The sequence below is a fragment of the Lathyrus oleraceus genome, chromosome 3 (assembly GCF_024323335.1).
Source record: "Lathyrus oleraceus cultivar Zhongwan6 chromosome 3, CAAS_Psat_ZW6_1.0, whole genome shotgun sequence".
Classification (NCBI taxonomy): domain Eukaryota; kingdom Viridiplantae; phylum Streptophyta; class Magnoliopsida; order Fabales; family Fabaceae; genus Lathyrus; species Lathyrus oleraceus.
Window position 1 is genome coordinate 290715935 of NC_066581.1, and position 23902 is coordinate 290739836.

Genomic DNA, 23902 nt, shown 5'->3' on the forward strand with positions numbered 1-23902 from the left:
CATGAACTGAATTTTTAGGCAGCATTTAGGCCAAACTGGCCCAACCATTTTGCAGTTATGGAACCTGAACTTTATTGCCATTTTTCACCTCTTTCCACTCATCATTTCAACTTGTGTTCAACATGAAAAATGTTAAGCTCCATGCCCTCTTCCTACTGTTTGCATTGCCTTGCCATTTGGTCATGTATACATCAAGATACAAGGTCACAAAGTCACCTATTTGGATTGTTTTTATGCTGCACAAGAAAACCAAGTCAGACCACAAAACCAACCAACACACTTTTGACCTCATTTTGTCATGCACTTTTATGTTTACTCACTTAAGTTTTGCTACATTTAGAACTTGCTTTCACCACCTCACCTTTTGTGTCATATTGCACATGAATCAAAACCAAACACTTCAAGCCCATTTAACACTTAAAACCCTACATATTTAAGATATCAAAACCCTAATCTGAAGGGCAGTGGCTGTATTTTCGAGCAAGAGGCAAGGGAGTGCATTCAAGATCCATTTCTCATTTTCCATTTCTCAAGCGCAAACATCAAGAACAACACATCTCTCCTTCCACTCCTCCACTATCAAGAGGCAGTGGACTGTTTTCCACTAGGTAAGCTTTCACTCCTTCTTCCATGGACATGAATAACTATTTATGCTCACCATTATGCTATTTCTTCTCACTGTTTTTTTTTTATTATTATGCCATTTCCATGTCCATCATCATGTTGTGTTCTATGTAAATACCATGCTATGTTTGTTGCTTCAGTCCTCACCATGAGGCATTGCTACTAAGCTTAAGTTTGTGTTGTGAAATTTCTGTCATATCCGTGTGCGTGTAGCTCCCTTGTTGCTCACTTTTCACCGTGTTTAAGTTACCATTTCCTTCAAAATAAAGCACCATTGTGTTCTACTCGTTCCATACTAGAAGTTTGCTTTTTACTTCATCTCATTTGGAGCACCATAGCATGAGATATTTTGTGTGGAAGATGGAAGAAGTTGCTGCATTTTTCACGCGTTCTAGCTGCATGCGCCTAGGGTTTGTACATTGCATGAAAGAGACGACGACGTGTCGTCATGGTAGCCACTAGATCGCGCGTGGGTGATAGGATCCTGGCCATTGGTCCAGTTTTGTCATTTAGTGACTTAAACTAATTGACCGGTTGATATTAAGTTGACATGAGTTATTAAAAATGTACATTTTTATTTTATGTGTCATGCTGAACACTTGGACCGAGCCTTGGCTCCATGTGCTGTTAACACCCCACTTCATGGCCCATAATCCTTTAACACATTTATTTTCATTTCCTTTTTTTTAATTAATTCATTTTATTTTTTCTGTTCTGTTTTTAAGTAATAAAAATATTTTATTTATTCATAAAAATACCAAAAAATACTTTTCACATTTCTTAATGTTTTATTTAATTTTTTTTTCATATTTATTTATTGTTAATATTTTATTTTAATTATTTATTTCAAGTGGTTCATTTTAACACACATATTTTTATTAATTTTATTTTCTTGACTTCAAATTATTTTTAACTTCTGATTTTTGGGATGAGGGTTGACCAATGTCTCATGGTCAACTTGATCTTTTATTGGAATTTTATTTCCCATTTTTCAATTTATTTTGGATTTATTTTTGACCTAGTTTGCTTGATTGACTTTTCATTTGACTTCTGTTTTATTTCAATTAATTTATACACTAATTCACATTATTTTTAAAATCTTTTTGGGGGATGATGATGTCCTGACCCCACCTAACTTAGTTTAATTTTTCATAATTTTCTTGATTAATTTACTATTTATTCCATATTTTTCAAGTTGACTTGACTTTTCAGTTGACTTTTCTATGATTGATGTTTGACTTAGGGATTGCTTAAGGCAATTGAAGAGATCTTTTGACCCTCCCTTGTTCATCTCATATGCCATGTATTAGGGGCCTTTCATCTTGATTTTATTTGATTCTTGCATCATTTCCCGATTAAATTATTCATTGATTCTTTGTGTGCATAGTTTCACCTGTCTGATTCATCTGATATTTTTAATACTTGTTTCTTTCATCCATGCTTCCATTGTTTGATTGCTTAACATGTCTATACTTCTCATGCATTGTTTAATGCTTCATTATTTCATTTTTTGATTATTTGATTTGATCATATACTTGTTTATATATCTGATTGTTTGATTAACTGTGGCCTACTTATATGTTGTATGCGACATATATTACTATTGTCTGATTTCCATGAACAACCCCCCATTCATAACAATTGTACCCCTCTCCCATGAAGTGTATAATGTTTATTCTTTCATTCTTTATTCATCTGTTAATACAAGAACTAAAACAAACATCCGATAACCATTTCAAAACAAGATCAAAACCTCGATCCAACGTCGAGTAATCATTTTCAAAACTTAACAGAACCAGCACGTATTCATCCATTCCTTTTGTAAGTCGATTGCTTCAGGCATCGCCATTTCTCTTGTAAGTCGATTGCTTCAGGCATCGCCATCTACCTGTAAGTCGATTGCTTCATGCATCACCATCTACCCTTTACCCCACTCCTCTCCTTGCTCCATTCGTCAATTTTTGTTCCGTTTAGGTAGCACCCATTAGGTAGAACCCTTTTGTATGATAACATAGGTAGAATTCCCTTATTCTTTTGTATGATAACATAGGTAGAATTCCCTTACTATTTGTATGCTAGCATTAGGTAGATATTCCCATTTGTAAATCCTAACACATAGGTCCACATTGCATGACAACTCTAGGGCAGAGCTTCCCCATTTTTTAGACCTTCCGTGCGTTTCCGATCCTGTGGCATGTCACTCCATTCTATTGCAAAGAGGTAACTGCCTAAGACTCGACTCAGCGAGCTGCGACACCTGTTGCTAGGACGTGAATACATTGCCCACTCTCCTTTGACACAACTGGTGTCCTCCTTTGTAAGTCCATGTTCAGATGGCAGTCCTCAGCCCCTTGTTAGCCGAACTACGGCAACTCTGATTCTCATGTTCAGATGAGATACGTAGGCACAAGATGCGATGTCTTGCCGAGTTTTTGATTGAGGACTAACAACTAATCCTTGTTTGTTTTCGCCCTTGTTGCGATTCTTTTCTCTTGCCCTCGTTGCAATCGAGACCTTCCCTTTCTCTTGCCCTAGTTGCAATCGAGACCTTTGTTCCCGTAGTTAGTTGAACTACGTTTTGCTCTGATTCTCATTCCATATGAGATACGTAGGCATAAGACGCGATGTCTTAGCGAGCACACTTCTCTTTAACCCATAGGTAGCCGAGCTACGAAGACTCTGATTCTCATATTCAGATGAGATACGTATGCAGTGGATGCGACATCCGTACGAGTCATTTTCTTTTGACCCTTTTTTAGTAAATAGTACCTTAGATAAACACACACCCTTTAGACAAGAACAACAAGAGTGGATCCCGTAGACTACTACGGATGCGTAGGGGTGCTAATACCTTCCTTTCGCATAATCGACTCCCGAACCCAAGATTTGGTTGCGAGACCTTGTCTTTTCCTTTCCTTTCTCCAGGTTTACTTCGAGCGTTTCCTTTCCCTCCTTTGGGATTAATAACGCACGGTGGCGACTCTTCTGTCATTTTTTTTTCACCGGTTGTTTTTTTCGCATTCTATTTTTTAGGTTGCGACAATATCCACCGCGAAAGTTGAATCATACGAGCATGCATGAACTGGGCTTTCCCTAGACGTAGGTCCGCTCAGGGATTGATGTTTTATGAATCTGAATAATGATCTTGTTTTGAGTTGCGAGGACTCAAGAGCATGTTGCCATACATTGTGAGTTAGTTCCCCATCACTTAAGTCTTCTTTCCCTCGATGACTTAAGTTGGATATTGAATAGGAAACCATGTAGAGCCGAGTGGATCCATAAGACAGGGAACCCCTGGGATTATTATCTCACCCCATGTTGTTGATTATTTTTTAGGTGGTTCTAAGCAGGCGAAGGGTAAGGACAAGATAGAGTGATATCTTGCTTACCTGATGTGGCGGCTTGGAAATCCCCTGGTCCTGACGGATTTCCAGCAGGTTTCTTTCAAAAAATACAGGGGCACACGGGTGAGAACATATGCATCTTCGTTCATCAAATATGGAAAAAAGATATTTATCTGGATGACATTAACTTCATTGATGATTGTCTTATTCCTAAACTTGAGAACCCTCAATTTGTTTCTCAATTTATACCCATTGCTCAATGCAACTCGATTTGGCAATATTATTGTCAACAGACTCAAAAAGCACATGGATAGTTTAATGTCTCCTAATCAATCGGGTTTCATTCATAATCGTGGTATTCATGAAAAGATCGTTGTGGCGCACAAAATTCTACATAGCATGCATCAATCAAGGTTGATCTGGTCAAGGCTTACGACAATACTAGTTGAAAATTCCTTCATAATGTTCTTATCGAAATTGCTTTCCCCGAGAGCCTTATAGACTCGATCATATCTGTTATGTCTTTGGGCAAAATGAGTGTCTTATGAAAAGGTTATAAAAGTGACTTCTTCGAGGTACATAAAGTTCTCTGTCAAGGCGATCCCTTGTCCCCATATCTGTTTGTGCTTTGCATGCACAAACTTTCTCACTTGATTCACGATGTTGTGATTTCCATGACTTGACATTGTTTAAAGATTGGTAATAAGGACCCTGACATTTCCCATCTTATGTTCGCTGATGATCGTATTCTCTTTGGTGTAGCCATTGAAGCTCAAATTCACGTGGTCATGAATTACCTATTTTAAAGCATATATTAATGACATATCACCCATGTTGTTTTTCTGATTCAATTGACTTCCTTTACTAAATTCCTTTACTATTCAAACCATGTGGTTGTGGCTTGTGTGAAATGCGAAATTAGTTATTTTTATGATAAATCAATGCTATAATCTAAGATAACTAATTGTTCTAATTTTTAGGTTTAATCTCTTATTTACTTTGTTAACCAATTTGAAAGATGATCAAAACAACTAAGTAAGCTTTTTGGTAATCCACTTTGTCTACTTGATTGAATTTGTTCAAATAAATTTGGTTGTGACTTACTTTACTAACCTTTGGAATTTGGCTTTGGTTTGAGTTGATGGTTGAATGTTGAAATGCATCCTTTAATTTTGATGAATCTTTGACATATTTGCTATATCTCATTAACTTTTGTTGTGTGGACTTAAGATTCTTTCTCTTTGTTTGTAATAAAAGTTAAAATAATATTTAATGTAGAGTGGAGAAGACATAATACACATTACATTTTTTGGATAAGTTTCTTAATAAACTAATGTATTAAGTTATTGGATAGTGATCATCATTTAGTATTGAATTGTTTGCATGATTTTATTGTCAAAAATATTGACTTCTCTTTATGACGCAATGATGTTTCATTTTTAGATTTGTTTTTTTAGAGTTTGACTTTTATGAAATTTGTCATCTCCTCGACTCATCTATGCTTCTTTAAGGTATAATAATATATTTTTAATAATTTCTAGTAAAGAAAACCTATGATAAAAAAAATGATAATCTTTTATTTTATAATAATTCTTTTACATCATTGGACACTTTTATTCCAAATCAACTTTTATTTTTTTTTAATATTTTTATAATCTACCGGATAATAATATATAGAGATTGTACGACACTCAAATTATATAAGATTTTTTTCTTCATATTTAAACCCTTGCCATTTTGATTTGTTTACCTTAGAAAAGCATATATTAAATTAAAGTCATCGATTGAATCATTGACAGAGAGAAAACTTATTAATTCTTTGGATTATTAACTCAATAATGCACCGTATAAATGAAAATCGCATTCTACATCAACTAAATATTTCATATAATAATAATAATAATAATAATAATAATAATAATAATAATAATAATAATAATAATAATAATAATAATAATAATAATAATAATAATAATAATAATAATAATAATAATAATAACATTTATATATCATTTGAGACAATTTAAGGAAGCTGTAACACCCACATATAATCTAATATATATATATATATATATATATATATATATATATATATATATATATATATATATATATATATAATTCATAACACCCACATATAATACATGTTTAAAAGTACATACTATACATTATAATATTGGAACTGAAATATATAAGCGTCTACCGATTATAGTATTGATATTTACATGCTCAAAAAGAACTACAACTACGGCACAATACATTCAAGGGTGTCTAAAATAAAACAAAGAGTTAGATCATTTTCTGAATGATCTCAAAATAGGTATCTACATATCGAAAATACTATCCAATAATCATGGAGTGAGATAATAGTCACAGTGATTTCCATATCTTATGGGTCCACTCGGCTCTACAGGGTTTCTAATCAATTTCTAACTCAAGTCAAAACGGGAAGAAGACTTAAGTAACGAGGAAACTCTTAATGTATGGAAACATGCCACCTGAGTTCTCATAACTCAAATAAATTACTATTCATATTCATGAAACATCAATCCCCCAATGGTCCTATGTCTAGGGAAAACTCGGTTCATGCATGCTTGTATGATTCGACTTTCGTGGTGAATATCGGTCCTTTTATGAGACTCAAACCTAGTTCAAGTGGTCGTCACTCGTATGACACTCAAACCCACTTTAGAGTATCTTTCACCGTATGGGCCTCTAACCCACTTAGGTTTCTATATTTCCCCCATATCCGCCATGGTTGGGACTCAAATCCATTTGGGGCACGAATCATTTGTGCCACATCCCATTTCCTACTTTACATAAGCATCTCAAAAGGGGATGTGAACCATCAAGGAAAAACCATATGAATATGTGATTAGTTCCAAAACACGTGATTTAATTCGGTAACCACTAGATGACCTCATTCACCAATACTCACACTATCAACACATGTTCCCCACAATGCCTAATCTTCCTAATTAAATAAATACTTGCCCATGATATACACTGAGGTATCATTGTGTACAAGCATTATCGTCTAAGTTATCTATGTAATCTAAGTTATCTTTCTAATCTAATCAAGGCACTAGGTTAACTCACATCATTGATCATAAACATCATTCAATTATTTTTAATTCAACAAATATATGTCATGGCAGGTGTTTAGAATTTGTTTTAGTGCATTAAGAGTCATCCAAACAAGGTTATGAAACAAAAACACATAAGCCAATTTATTGGTGAGGGAGACCCAATCGATTGGATGGAATCTCTGTCAAATATTTTCACAAAATTTGAAAGGAGCCAATCGATTGTGGGATTGTAGCCAATCGATTGGTTGAGCTTCAAGTTTTCCATTTTCTTCAAAATAAAAGGGACAATCAATTGTGGGTGGAAACCAATTGATTGGTTGCAAGAAAAGTTTAAGTTCTTCATAAGTCAGTGAGCTCATCCAATCGATTGACCTGGAAAGAAGCCCATGACCAATCGGTTGGTCCACACCCTTTCCCTAAAATTTATACTTCTTACCTCATTTCTTCCCAATTCATATCTTTCTAAACACATATGTTATCACAATGTTCCTTCTTGTACCAATTAATAAAAGGTATATCTCAAAGAATATTAATTATGTCAATCTGAGTTTACTAGTTACTCAATTTATCCTAACTGACAACTTTCAGAGCATATAGAAACTCAGTTGATATGAATTTGAGTATTTAAGGAAACACTGAGTAGTACATAAGCACAAATTTCAACAACTTTGTAATAAAAACTCTCCAATTTCGTTCATGGTACACAATGAAAAAACTACTTAATAATTCATGTAATGACGATTTCGTAACAACCAAAAGAAGGTTGACTAATAATTTCACTTTATCATGAATAATGAAGTTAAAAATCTTGCAATAACTTAACAATGTTCAAATAAGTTACTATATCCCGTCAATGTATCACTTGATAACTTAATGTCAAGTCTCATAATTTTCATCGCCATAATAAAGTAAAAACACTATTCATCATAGTGCATTATAACACTAATCAAGGAATTGTTTCATCATTGTGCACCCATTTGAAGTTGGAGAGTTTTGTTTATAAATCAATTGATTTTCTTTTCTATAATGAATGAATTTGATATGGACTCCTGAAACCTAAAGTAAACTCTACTCAATTGACATGAAAAGATATTTATACGTGCATTGATAACTTTAATATACGTCCTTAAATCATCAGGATTTAAACTTTATGATATCTTTGATTAACTACTTCTTACTAGAAGTTCAAATTTCTTGAACACGAGGTTTGCTAAAAATCATGAATACAAATATAATAAAGAGAACAACTAAAATTACATAAAATTTAGATTTTTAGTTTCAAAACTTTAACTTTTTGTGTGATGATCTAAACAAACACGGTCAAAATGCTATTTTCGATATTAGGGGTGTTCGCGGTGCAGTTTGGGCGGTTTTGACGATAAAAATCATCCGAACCGCAAGAGAAAAAAGCATGCGGTTCGGTTTGGTTCGGTTGACTTTTAGAAATAAAACCAAACCAAACCAAACCAAACCAAACCAATGCGGTTTGGATTGGTTCGGTTGGTTCGGTTTTTTACAATATTTTTATTGAGTCATACATACACCTATAGAGAACAATGTAACTTTGTATTTATTCATTCATACATTACTAAATAACATAAAAACTTATCATATTTAGACAAAAACTTCGCATTCAATATACACAAAATTAGATTAGACAAAAATGGAATAAAAAACAAATATATAATAGTAGAATAAAATAATATCAAAGACATTATAATAAAACATAAAAAATATATGAGATGAGAGATTAGAGAAGATGAAAAAAAGAACATATTAGATGCGGGATTGAGAAGAAATGTGCGATGAAAACATAATTGGAAGAGAAAATAGTAACATAAAAGATAAAAAAGAAAGAACATAAGAGATGAAATATTAGAATAGAAAAAGCGAAACGTACATGGTAAAGAAGATGAGAAGAATGTGCGATACTACTAGGAGAGATTTAAGAAGGTTGAAATTGAAATCCTAAGTGTGAGTAAGAGAAAATCATTTTTAATTGTAAGGTTAAGGCATACTATGTTTGAGTTTTGGATTGGATGTGAGATAATTGAAGTTTGAGTTGTAACATAATGCGGTTTGGTTTGGTTTAGTTCGGTTGGAAAAATACAAACCGCAAACCAAACCAAACCGTACGGTTTTGTTAGAGAAAGACCCAAACGGATCCGAACCAAATGCGGTTTTTTGCGGTTTTAGTTTGGTTTGGTTTGGTTTGCGGTTTTCTATTGGGTTGGTTTGGTTTTGAACACCCCTACTCGATATGATCACGAATATGGTTTTAAATACACAGTAATTGCATTATGATGTGGTTGTGTAGGTTATCCCGTAATCAACATTGTTGTAAAAATTTCAAATACATATTATAAATTAAAACCATTAATCAAATCATCAAACACTAAATCATCATCTATTTGTAATGCATAGCTTAATTCATTAGGAAACTTGTTCAGCAGACATGCAGTCTTCTCTTTAGCAAGAATCCAAGAAAACAAATTGCTAGCATTAAACAAATATATCAAAGATTTAGCACAATTGGAGGATGAAATTGAGTATCGACTCAACAAAACAATATATCTAAGCATTGAATTAAAATAAATAATTACAATTAGTAATTTGAGATTTCGATATTTAATTCTTCAAATTAAATTAAAATTAAACCCACACCTCCACCAATTATAGCCAAATACCGATATCACTAATATTTAAGTTGACCTACTAATTGATTTGTAAATATTCAATGAAAAAACAATTGAATTAGAAAAAGAAAACTTAATTTGGTTTCATGATTATCCTTGTCTTAACTAGTAGTCCCCTCAATCATGGGTTCAAAATCTTACTTAGATTGGTAAAATAAACATGGATTAAAAATCAAGAGGAGAAAGTAAACAAATTTTGAACGATGCATGAGTAGTCTCTTCCATCAACTGTTATTTATAAAATTTATTTGTACATCATTTATAGAAGGTTTTTATAATATGTTATTTTTTATATTTTTTAATATTTTTAAAATCAAGAAAAAAATATAAGATATCTTTTATATGATAAATAATATATATTTAGGAAAAACATCAATAATATATTATTTTAAAAATATTACCATTTATATTTTATTTAAATATTATTTAAATTTGATTATATTATGTAACTATGTTTAGAGAGAAGTATATATATATATATATATATATATATATATATATATATATATATATATATATATATATATATATATATATATATATATATATATATATATATATATATATATATATATATATAACATTTTTATGTAACAGAAGACAATATACTTTATATGTTCTATTATATAATATATAAACTTTTAGGGTAATAATTCAATTAATATACCTTTTTATGAATTCTATCATTTTTATATGTAAAAGTGATAAAAAAATTTACCTATGGACGAATACAAATCAACCTAATCAAACCCATGATTAGATGTTTAGAAGATATTTTAATAATTAATCTAGAAGAAGATAATATAGTGCAATTTGAATGAATGCATATTTAAATTTTTTAACACTATCAACATAGATAAATTAAACTCTATACAATTTATCACCAAAGTAGGCTGAACTTTATCCCTAAAGTGTAACACAAATACTTAATATTCGGTTTACTTAAAAATTATAATTATAATTATAATTCTCACAAGTATCAGTTTGATTTGTACTTAATAATATCAACGCATGCTAATTAATAATAATAGGAAAATATAATTATACCTCATTACATAAATAAAATAAGAATATATGAGCATGTGTATAAACAGAATTCAACATGTTGATATATTAAAGATTTTAAGAATGTCTAGATGGATCCAAACTATAAAGTCTATATTTGTTTACTCCATAAATCCGTAAAAACTATAATGTCTTAGCAAGAGTAAAATGCTAAATATAATTTTTATTGCTTTTAAAGTAATAAAGTTGAAGTAAAAAAACTTTGACAAATTTTGTATCATCTTAAATAACATATAAAAATGTATTTGAAATTTCATAACTTACAAAAATATAAATTAAATCACTACCCATTATGAAATTTTTTCTTCTTCCGGGATTACCAGCTTGATGAGATTGCATTATCTTTGATTAAGAATTCTATTTAATATTATTGAAAATAAATAACTTAAATTAGAGTTTATAGTTTATTATAATTTAATATTTGACATGATATATATAATATTTGTGCAAAAAACATTTAAAGATATAAGTAAATATTACTATAATATTCAAAGAGATAAAACCATTTGTGTTAAGCAAATCTACTTTTAAACAATATGAAACAATTTAGACTAATCAGCATCTTTTCTTAAACCCAATACTTTTTCTATCATTAGTCCATTTTGTAAGTCATGATAATTTATTGGTTTCATATTTTCTCTTTTGAAAGTTTAATGTATTAATTCATATCTCACATTGTATATGACTCATAAGCAAACATAATGTTTATTTATAGATGTAAAATTAAAAATAATAGAAGTTTTCATGCATGCATTACAATATATGAGATGGTAGGAAACAGAAACAAAATTCAACAAAATAGATTAATGCTCATTGAGGATTTTATATATTCCTACTATATGGACTACTGCTCCATATCTTCTCCTTATTATACTTAAACACGTATTTATTAATGGTTAACGTTTCAACAATAATGCAATAAAGTCAACAAAAATGCAGTAAAGTCGTGCTTATAAAATAGAAGTTTGTAGTGACAAATCAAACATGAAGATTGATTGATAACATTATATGGTGGCGATAAAATTTGTAGGCTTCTTTAATATATTATAATATATATTAGATATAAATAGAACCTCAAAGTTACATCAAAGTATCTTTAAACTTGAATATTAGTTTTTGACAAAATTTAAATTGATCAATGCTACTTTTGTTTATACCTTAATTTTTTCTTATAAATTTGTTGGGGACTTCGAGGAACGAAGCGTTTGAAGTGTCAATGGGTTAAACGTTATCTTGAATCGTGTCGTGTAAAATATGTTGATTTTTTATAAATTTTTTAAAAACTTTGACACTTCACATTTATCCAAAATCTTAAAATTTTTAGTGAATATATCATAAAGACTCTTGAATCCTAAAAGTTTAGCTCATTGACACTTGTAGCAATCTCGGCACTCCCCAACAATTAAAATCAGAGCTCGGCTCGTCTTGATGGAGAAGCAAAGACTCAAGAAAATAACAGTTTTAACAACTAACTCACAAAAAAACTTATCACAATAATTAAAGAGATAAACCTTGGTGAAAAAAATAACAATTATAGTTCTCAACAAAACCAAACTCAAAAATAATATACTATTATATGCCTAAAAACTTTTTTTAAATAACATCTATAAATTATAATTGCTTTGACGTGTTTTCATATTCTAAAATCGTTCTTATGTTTAAAATATTCAACAATTTGTTTTTTAAATGGATGGATATTTGATTTATAATTTCAAAAGTAAATTATATGGATGGATATTGGATCGAAAATATTTCAAAAGTAAAAATACATTATAGGAAACACAATAAAAATTAAGAAAATTTTATAATATTAAGAGTTAAACCAAAAGAAGAAAGGAGTCATCACAGTAGTATCTAAATGTCTAATTCATTATCAATATAATATATATATAAAATTACAAAACAATAGAGTCAAATAATTTTAAAAAAACAAACTAAAAATACATAAACTTTATCATCCAAAATGGAGTAGCGGTAATTGTCCGTTTTACTTCAATTTTGGTGTAATTCATATTATATTCTTACTCATACAATTATTATAAGAAAAATACTATTATCATTATAACATCATACAATTTCATCACACAAATGAGACAATGTGTGTACTATAGTGCATATACTTACTTGAATGCATAATGCAACTCGTAAACCACTGTTTAGGGTTTATGGATTGAAAGTGTTCGGGAGAAAAACAGAAAGAAGGAGAAAAAGGAATTGGTTGATTCAGGAGTGTTAGGAACTGGAGTAGGAGCTGGAGATGACACTGGTGAAATACTGAAAGATGGCTCAGTGGAAGGAAAACTAGAAAATGGAGGCATGGTGTGCTTAGGAAGAGATGAAATGGAAGTATGTAATGGTAGAAGACTTCCTTTAGGCAATGATGAAATTACAGATAAATCTGATAAATCTAGCAAAGATGATTTTGGTAAAGATGGAATGGTAGGGTGTGGTAGCGTGTTTGTTTGAAGAAGACTACGTGCTTCAACATTAATGCTTGACATTGATGATAACTTGAAGAATTATATTGAGAGAATATGTTTTGGGATTTGATGAGAAGGAAATGGAGGATTGATGGTGTTATATAGTGTGTGTGTGAGAGACTAGTATAACTTTCTATGTTTTATTTTTCTAATAGTATTTTGTGGTTAGATTTGTTGGCTAATTATAGAAGGTCACACTACAATGATTTTTCTTCTTCTGTTTCCTGTTATCAATTTTATTTAAGATCGTAGGTGGTTTGAAGGCCATATTATTTGACAATCTTCCCTATATTTGGGCTCTAGAAATCTAAAATCTAACCATTTAATAAATAGACAAATCAACATGTAAGTGACAATAAACACTAATTGTTTCCATTATCAACTATGACTAAAATAATTTGTACAATAATTAGAATGAAAATTTAAATAGAGTTATAAATGTATGAAGTGTGCTATGTATAATAAAAGTGTTAGCATTTCTATTTGAGTTTAGATAATCTCACACTTTAATGGTTACTTGAAATTAAATAGACTAATGAAAGTTACAATCATATAAAACACATCACGGTAAACTCTATAATATGTTAAAGATGATAAAATTAGATTAGAAAAGAAGAAAGGATATATAGAAACTAAAGGAATACAAAAAATGAAATAACATACAATCTAGGCATACTTTAACATCAACTCAAAAAATATATCCAACTATATCAATAATCAAACGAGCAAAACAAATAAAAAAAGGCATATATCGAAAATGAACAAACAAACGGCAAACAAAATTAAGACGATTAATGCATATTTGAATCGAGATCAAAGTAACTGAGATCAAACTAACTTACCCCTTTTTAGTTTCAGAATCTTCATTTGTTGTTACTAACGGAAATCGACGTACTCCCTACATGTACAACGAAACATCAATATACCACTACAAGAATTTTACCATATACCAACAGACACCGTTAACGATGGCTGATAAAACCATAGGTATAAATGATATATAACTACAGAAATATAACCATAAGGATATGATCGATCATGTATAAAAAAATAATTTATAGGTTTTGTGCAACAAGAATTCAATTTTTCTTCTTTATTTTTTACTTTCCATTTATATTATTATTATTATTATTCTTCTTCTTCTTATTATTATTATTATTATTATTATTATTATTATTATTATTATTATTATTATTATTATTATTATTATTATTATTATTATTATTATTATTACTATTATTAAATTTTCGTATTTTATCTTCTCTCTTATTTAAAGTAGTATTAAAAAATGTTTTAAGAATTTTAAAAGAAAAAAGAAAGATGGAAAGCATATATTTATTTATAAAAAAAGGAAAAGTTAAATAATCATAATAATAGTAAAAAAAAAAACTATGAGTATTTAAATAAAAACTCTTCAAAAAAATATATAATCTACATCAAAAACATATATGTTAACCTACAACAAGATCAAAATTATTTCTTCCATCCGCTTTTATTTTTAAAGGGCTTCTTAGTCATACAATTAATACAACAAAAATACTATTGTCATTCTAACGTCATACAGTTTCATCACACAAATGAGGCAATGTGTGTACTATAGTGCATATATTTATTTGAATGCATAATGCAATTTGAAAGTCGGTGTTTAGGGTTTATGGACTGAAAGTGTTCGGGAGAAAAACAGAAAGAAGAAGAAAAAAGAATTGGTTTATTCGGGAGTGCTGAGAATTTGAGTGGGAGTTGGAGCGGGAGCTGGTGATGACACTGGTGAAACGCTGAAAGATGGAATGGAAGTCTGCAATGGTGGAAGACTTTCTTTAGGCAATGATGGAATTATAGGTAAATCTTCAACAGATGGTTTTGGTAAATCTGGATGAGATGGTTTTGGTAAATCTTCAACAGATGGTTTTGGTAAATCTGGATGAGATGGTTTTTGTAAATCTGGATGAGGTAAATCTGGATGAGGTAAATCTGGATGAGATGGTTTTGGTAAATCTGGAGTGATAGGTTGTGGTTGTACGGTTGCTTGAAGAACACTACGCGCTTCAACGTTAATGCTTGACATTGTTGCGACAAAGAGTAAAGATAGGATGAAGGATTTGGAGGAAGTCATTGATGATAACTTGAAGAATTGTATTGAGAGAATATGTTTTGGGATTTGATGAGAAGGAAATGGAGGATTGATGGTGTTATATAGTGTGTGAGAGAGATTGGTATAACTTTCTATATTTAACTTTACTAAAAGTATTTTGTGGTTTGATTTGTTAGATAATTATAAAAGGTCAGAAAACAACGATTTTACTTCTTCTATTTATTGTTATCAATTTTATTTAAGATTGTAGGTGGTATGAAAGTCATATTATTTGACAAACCTCCCTATATTTGGCCTCTAGAAAACTAAAATCTAACCATTTAATAATTAGACAAATCATCCTGTAAGTGACAATAAACACTAATTGTTTCTATTATCAATTATGACTAAAATAATTTGTACAATAATTATAATGAAAATTTAAATACGGATCTATAAATGTAGGAAATGATATATGTATAATAAAATGGTTACTTAAAATTGAGGAGACTAATGGTTAGTTAAAGGAATACAAATTGAGGAATATAGATTTATTTGAGTTTAGATAATCTCACACTTTAATGGTTACTTCAAATTGAAGAGACTAATGAAAGTTACAATCATATAAAACACATCACGATAAACTCTATAATATGTTAAAGATGACAAAATTAGATTAGAAAAGAAGAAAGGATATAGAAAAACTTAAAGGTATAATATGAGGTATTCTGACATTGGACGCCAAAATTCCAGAAAATAGTAAAACACTGTTTTCAAAACATAAACGAGCTTAAACGGCTTAAAAAATGAATAGTCATTTATTGCAATGAGTTTTATTATTGGGACGATTCCCTTTCTGAAAAGATATAATATGAGGTATTCTGACATTAGACGCCAAAATTGCACAATATTCTACTGAACCGCTCTGAAGCGCAACTTCTCCTTCGATACGTGTAATCAACCCTCCTACCTCAGATTTTTCAAGATTCTTCCTCCGAATGTCGAATTCTTACAGCATACAATTTCCAATAACAAATTTCTAAAAGTTATGATTTAACATCAAAATTCAATTTTATTAACCAATCACCAAAATAAAATTTATCCATCCAAAAATCATATCGATCACCAAATATGACCAAATTGGATTATCGCATTTAGGCATAGATCGTAACAACGATGCACTCCCAAAAAACCAAAATTTCAATATAAAACATATTATTCATACAAAATCATACAATATGTGACCAAAGGGGTTATTTCAAATCCCATATGGTCAGACCAAATCGGTATAATAAAATACTTATATTTTGATTTGATACATTTCATAGAGATGAAAATAACAATATCATGGTGTTGACGAGAGGGGAAGGAAATCCTCATCATTCTATTGCCTAAAACTTACCATAGAGTAAGCAATCTCCCCCCTTACCTTATCGATTGAGCTTTCAAGGTCTTGATGTTCCTCCCTCTTTAAATCACTGTCTCAGGATCGATCCAAAAATGGTCTCCCCAGACTTAGATGCGTCGTTAGGGATATGCCTCAAACCTTAATTTTTCCCTCACTCTCACACTCTCCCTTATGATATATATTATGTTTAATCCAACGTTAAGATTAATTTCTAAATATTTAATCCAAAAAAAATTATTTATTGATAAATAAATTAAATAAATCTTAAATTAAATAATTATTAAATTAAACGTCACACCTTTAATATTTAAACAAAGTATTTATTTGATTTTAAAAAGAAAATATATTTTAACATAAGGTGTCACACTATATTTAAATAATTAAATAATAATAATTATAGATCTCAAATAATTATTATCGTTATTTTAAATAATTAAATAAAATCTACCGCTCTTAATCAAATACTTTAATAATTATTAAATTATTAAAATATCCTCGAATACTCTAAAATATCATAAAATACGCAAAAACACACCAACATCATATAAATAAATTATCAAATAATTCATAAAATGCTATAATTAAATAAAAATAATTAAATAAATTAGGGGCGTTACAGCTGGAATACCTGACTCTTGAAGATAATGGTCCCTAGCAACTTCCAAGGAGAAATGAGATTGCTCTTGAGTAATATTTGAATACAACTTATGTTAAGCGCGCATGCCCCAATTTAAAGAGTATATTTATGATGCAATGTTATGTATGCAAAATGTCGATGTATCTTCGGGCTGTTGGGGGATACAAAAATGCAAGGTTTATGAATTGTGCCAAATATGGCTAAGATTTATGGTACATATTTGTTAGGGGTCCCAATAATGATTGAGCTTTCAGTTTTCTTGGGGATAGTGAACTTATTTCCCGACATCATGATCTAGATCTATTGACGTTCAAGTTGAATCTGATTCGTTTACTGCTGGCTGTTGATCATCCTGATGAGGAGTCCTCGTGGCTTTGTGGTGTTTTGGTATGCCAAGTTCATCGAAACTATAGTTACCTTTAGATACTTTGAAAGAAAAGTAACTTCGATGTGTTCCTTTGAATGTTTATTTATTTATTTATTAAATCCCAAAAATCCCGCATGCAATATTTATTAAAGAAATTCATATTTCACAAATAAAGTAGAGAAAATAAAAATATTGAGCACATTTGATGGAAAATATTTTATTGAAAAAAGGTAACCTCGTGAATGGCTAATTTACAAGAGGAAGCAATTCCTAAAAGAGGTGATTGCGAAAAAGAAATTGAAAAATAGTAATGGCAATGAGGAAAAGTCAGATTTTCACTAAGTTCTAATTCTGCTATAATCCATATGTCTTAGAGGTCCTCGGATCTTTCTTCTGAAGAAGGTGATTAGATTTATTCTTCATTCGGAATTGTGATAGATTCAAAGACTCCTTGCTGGCCGTTGGATGAAGCACAGTAATCTGATGGCTATGAAGCATGATCGCGCACTGGACTACATACACATGATCCACCTATTTTGTCTTATGTTCTTTGTCTTATATGCATGTGCATGGCCAATGACAGCGTGCCACATGGCACAAAGAGAAAAAGGTATCTTCTTCGGCATTGAATTTCATTTCTCTTTATATGTATTTGACTTTGATGAATATATATTCAATTTTTTCCTGTGTAACTAAAACAGGTACCAGCATTTTAATTTAGCTTGAGACAAGCAACAATCAGATTCAAATTTAATCACTCTTAGTTTATTAATAAGTTGAAGAAACTTTTGTAACCTTGATACTTTGCTTTAGAGGAAAGTTCAGAGTTCAGGAATTGTTCAAACATTATAAGTTAACATTCATTTTTTATTCTTTCAACGTTAGACTTGGTTGCAACAATTTGAGTTAATGGGTACATTTTTCAAAATAGGTGAAATATTAGAGGATGAATAATAACTTGATAAATAATTTAACTTAAAACCAAAACTAATTTAACTTATTAATTTAACTTAAAATAGATGAAACATTTGAGTTAATGGGTATATATTCATATTACATATTAATTTAATTTGATAAATAATTTAACTTAAAACCAAAAGTAAGAAAAACATTATTTTACAATTTCTCACACGTGTGCATTTCAAAAACATTTAGACAAACATAGGAGTTCATATCATAAATTTTATTATACAAATAATTATAATCAAAATTATGATTTAATAAAAAAATTATTTGTTAATATTTTAGCGTGTGTGCACATTAGAAAAACGGACAAATGGGGACGAGGATGCCAATTTGGACGTTAGTATGGATAAAAGGCAAGATATACATTTTTCCCTATAAGGGAAACTAATCCTTATCATATTAGTTAATACACTTTAACAATTTCCTGACCCATGTAAGTTATGTAGGAAGGAAAATGGTATACATAGAATTTTATTAATTAAAGTGGAGGAAAAAATGGTCATTTTATCCTGATGGTATTTTAGTCATTTTTTCAAATTTATATGAAATTTCATATATATGGCTTAAAATGATAAAGAAGACTTTAATCCACTAAAACCATAATTAGTGAGGAAAATACCAATTAAAAATTGTGTTATGAAGAAGGACATTTTGGACTTTGCGCTAGAGGGTACACATGCTATTTGGAAATTAAAACTTAGAATTAGAGTTGAATAAGGGAAAGCTACACATTTTTTAAGAAGTGGAGAAGAACATTCATCTCAAGAAATCTTGCATGCAATTTGAGAAACTAACTTTCATGTTGGATTCAAGTAAGGCAAGTTCTCTTCCTACCTTTATAATATCCCGTATTTTCTTAAATATTCAATTCCTACTAATTGAGATCATTTGAATTTCCATGTGCTCTAAAAATTATCGGTTGGAATAAATAGAGTAAATAGTGAATTCAGATTGACTTAAGTAATATTAATTTGGACTGACCTTTTATTAATTGAGACATTTTGGTAACAGTAATAATGGATCAATTACTATAGTATAACAAATATTAGAAGTATAGTATCACTTGGGATATTTGTTACTACTAGTAACCTTTTCTAACCACACATTTCTTGTGGCAAATGGTGGCCACATATATCTATCCATTACCTACCAACCTTGTGCCACTTTATTTCTCTATGTATCAGACAAACTAGTGGAAAGGAAGAAGAAGCTCAAGAGGAGAAGAGGAAACAAGCTAGTGAAGAGAAGAAGGAGGAAGAAAAGCTTGGAATCCATCATCATCAATTCATCACCATCACATCTCATCATCTTCTTCAACCTTCTCTTCCATTTCTTAAGGTGAGTTTTGGGTAAAACTTTAGATTTAGAAATTATGGTTGATAAAACCATTGAATTGATAGTAAGATGAGTGATATTGTGATGAATTTCTCCATGAATCATGTGAATCTTCATTGATGATGCCTCTATGTGTGTTCTTGTAGTTGTTGGATTTTGTGTTATAATGATATAGTTGTTGATGTGTTTTCATGATTGTATTAAGAGATTGGTTAGTGGAGATAAAACAAAGTTATGCAGGTTGAAAGCTAAGTTGTTATGTGTAAGACCCCAATTTTGACCCTAAGATCCCTCATGGCATCATAACATTTCATTTGCATTGCCTCAAGGATCTTTAGCATCTTGGTTCCCTTTGCCTTTGGGTGGGACTCCTTGTGATTGGTTTGAGATCACCAAGCATGCTTGAATTATACATCATTGTTTCTCTTACTTTTGTTTACTAACCAAAAGCACAAAAATGTGTCACTAACATCTTTTGTTTGAAGCTTGAGTATCATCCAAGACACTTTGTGGGTTCTATTTAGATGATCAGTCAACACAAGAGAATGGCTTGAGATACTTCCAACAGGTTCAAATGGGGTCTATTCGTCAGTCAAAACGTTAATCTTGAAGGAGCAAAAGTTTGTTCATGAGCTGTCATGCTCGCTAGGCGAGTAGAATGGGTCGCCTAGCGAGTCCCAAGAAAAGCCACCAGAATCACCTACGCTCAGAGGAATTTCTTGAACTGTCATGCTCGCTAGGCGAAGCCCACGTGTTTAAAAAAAACAATAAAAAAAAATAAAGAACGAAAAACGAAAAAAAAAGAAAAAATAATAATAAATAAATAAATAAATAAATAAATAAAATATAACAGAAAATTTTTGGACTTGGGCCTCTCTCATTTGAGCCCACAGGTCCACAAAAATCAGGTTATAAATTCAGAGTTTCAGTGAAACAAAATAGATTCTATTCCTATTACCCTGGCAGGGAAAAAGATAGTGAGAGAAGAGCTAACAGAGTTCAGAGCAACCTCCAGAGACTGAAGGGAACTCATCGGCAAAGAACCAATTCCCTCTCATATAAACCCTCAGATTGCTTTGCAAACCCAACCGTGCAATTCAATTTCATTCGATCTCTCCCGTCAGATTTGCCTTATTCCCATTACTTTAGGCTTTTAATTTGAATGCTCTGAATGTATGAGGTATTATGGGTGAATTTAATACCCTTTTGATGCATGTGTTTGACAAGAGGTTTAAGCCTCCTACCCTTGGTTGCTTTTTGTGAGCTTTTTATGAATTTTAATGGCATGATTCATGTGGTTACATTTTGATTTGGGGCAACCCTTGATTACCCTATCTTGTTTCTCTAACCTATTTGTTGAGTTTTGTTTTGTGAGGACTCACATACTCTTGCAGGGATGGCTTTCCTGGTGTTCCACTTTATTTGTGGGATACCACCTGGAGGTTTATTCCGATTACCTATACTGACTCACTTTCTTTAATGGTGCTAGCTTGAGAGATCTCTGGGTTTCTTATTTATCTAATTGTTGTTACTTCGGATCTTTATCCGTACGGTACATCTCTCGATCCCTTTACTTTTCCCGCATGTTACCGATTTCTTAGGTTTCGTATAGCCTCTCGTTTGCATGTCTATTAAGGTAGCGCGGTTCCTTCATCTAGGACTGCCTTTTTGCATGAGCATCCCTAAAACACCCCAACTCATTGATTTTTCTTCTCCTAAGAACACGTTTACTCCTTCTACTACAGGCGAGTAAGTCTCCAAAGGTCGAGCATCTGGTAGATTGCGTAGTAACGTCGTTCAACCCTTACCCCGTAGTTGGTCGAACTATGTTTTGCTCATATTCTCATTCCAGATGAGATACGTAGGCATAAGATGCGATGTCTTACCGAGCACACTTCCCCTTAACCCCTAGGTAGCCGAGCTACGAAGACTCTGATTCTCAGATTCAGATGAGATACGTATGCAGTGGATGCGACATCCGTGCGAGTCATTTTCTTTTGACCCTTCTTTTAGTAAGTAGTACATTAGATAAACATACACGCTTTTTTCATCCCTTCAATCATGTTTGCACAAATAAATTTTCAAAAAAAAAAAAACAACAACCTCTGCAACAAATGTGAAAAGGGCTCCCTAGGAGTACCTAGGATGCTTTTGGTGCCTAACACCTTCCCATTGCATAACCAACCCCCTTACCCAGATCTCTGACATTTTTACTAGTTTTTTATTCGATAAAACTTTTAGGTTTTTGTTCGCTTTCTAACAATTCCTTTGGATAAATAGAAGTGCGATGGCGACTCGACTTGTATGATTTACCTTGGATTTAGTCAATATCTCTAATGGTAACGAATACCCCGCTACAGAAAAGTGGCGACTCTGTTGGGGAAAAATAAATCCTAGTGGGTTTTGCCTACTTTTCATATTTGTTGTATTGTATTGTATATTTATTTATTTTTTTGTGACATATTTTTGTGCAATTTGGGATTACTGTATTGTATGTAATGATTGAATTGCTTGAATATTAATTCCTTGTATGCTTGGTGATCTTTGTGAGATGAGTTCTATACTCGAACTCGAGTGCACTTAGGATAGGGGAATGGCATAGTCTTGTCGACTTGTGTGGAGTTATTTCTTAGCAAGTTGACTTGCAAGCCCATTCACTTGGTGGAGGTCATGTTGGGATCAATAATGTCACACAAGTAGTTGTGGTTAGACATTACTTTTTCCAATATAGACCTTAGAAGCCAAGGACTTTAGTTTACCAAGCCCATCTTGGCCTATTCTTAGGATGTAGTGCGAAAGTCGTTCAAGTGTAAGATTTGATACGATTGTTACGCGATACTACACTCATAAGAGTCTCTCTTGAGAATATTTTCGGAATACGAGTAGTCGTTTCTCCAATAATATCCGAAAGATGGGATGATGACTATGGGAACCTTTTGTAGAACATGTGTGGCAGGTTTAAACCCTAGTACACTCCCTTTTGGGTGGTTCTTAACCTAAACTCCATGCTCGTGACTTACAACAAACCCTTGATTCATGGTTGATCAGTTCATGAATCCTTAATATCAATGGAACTTGGGTGTTGATAAGGTGTAAACCATAATCCACCAAAATGGATGGTTGATATTAAGGATAACATGATCCATCCCATGACCTTTGTTTGGTGTGCTTTGCTTAATCCTTGAGTGTGATTGTTGCATTCATGCATTCATGCACCCATTTGCATCCATATCATCAAAATAATAAGAAAATTTTCAAGGAACTTAAGAGGTTTATTTGCAAAATTTTCGGACATGGAAAGACAAAGAAGGAATACAAAGAAGTACAGCTTCAGGCAACCAGATTTGAAAGAGTTAAGGAATCTGACATCCTATGTATTAAATCCTTTGGGTTTCAAGACTCGTTTTGGGAAGCTTCTTCCTCTTCTGACTACTCAGGTGGATGAAGGATTGATGAGTGTATTGGTGCAGTTTTATGATCCCTTATACCGTTGCTTCACGTTTCCGGACTTCCAGCTTTTGCCTACACTTGAGGAGTATGCCTACCTTGTGGGTATACCTATTCTAAACCAGTTTCCGTTCAGTGGCTCGGAGAGTATTCCTACTTCTCAAGAGATAGCCGACATGTTGCATATAGATGAATCTCTAGTTGGTGCTCATATGACTGCCAAAGGTGGAATTCAAGGTCTCCCTTCTGAGTTCCTCATTGCTCAAACTGCTACGTATGGGAAAGCCATGAGTGAGGATGCCTTTGAAGCCATATTTGTACTTCTCATCTATTGGTGCAGTTTTACGATCCTTTGTACCGTTGCTTCACGTTT

At 31.5% G+C, this 23902-nt stretch overlaps 1 protein-coding gene across 1 annotated transcript; it reads right to left on the reverse strand.

The window, feature by feature from the left end:
• Positions 1-15006: 15006 nt before the first annotated feature.
• Positions 15007-15363, reverse strand: LOC127130913 (uncharacterized). The gene has a single exon (XM_051059867.1). It carries the CDS (start codon positions 15361-15363, stop codon positions 15007-15009), a length of 357 nt encoding a protein of 118 aa, XP_050915824.1.
• Between the last annotated feature and the right edge of the window lie 8539 nt (positions 15364-23902).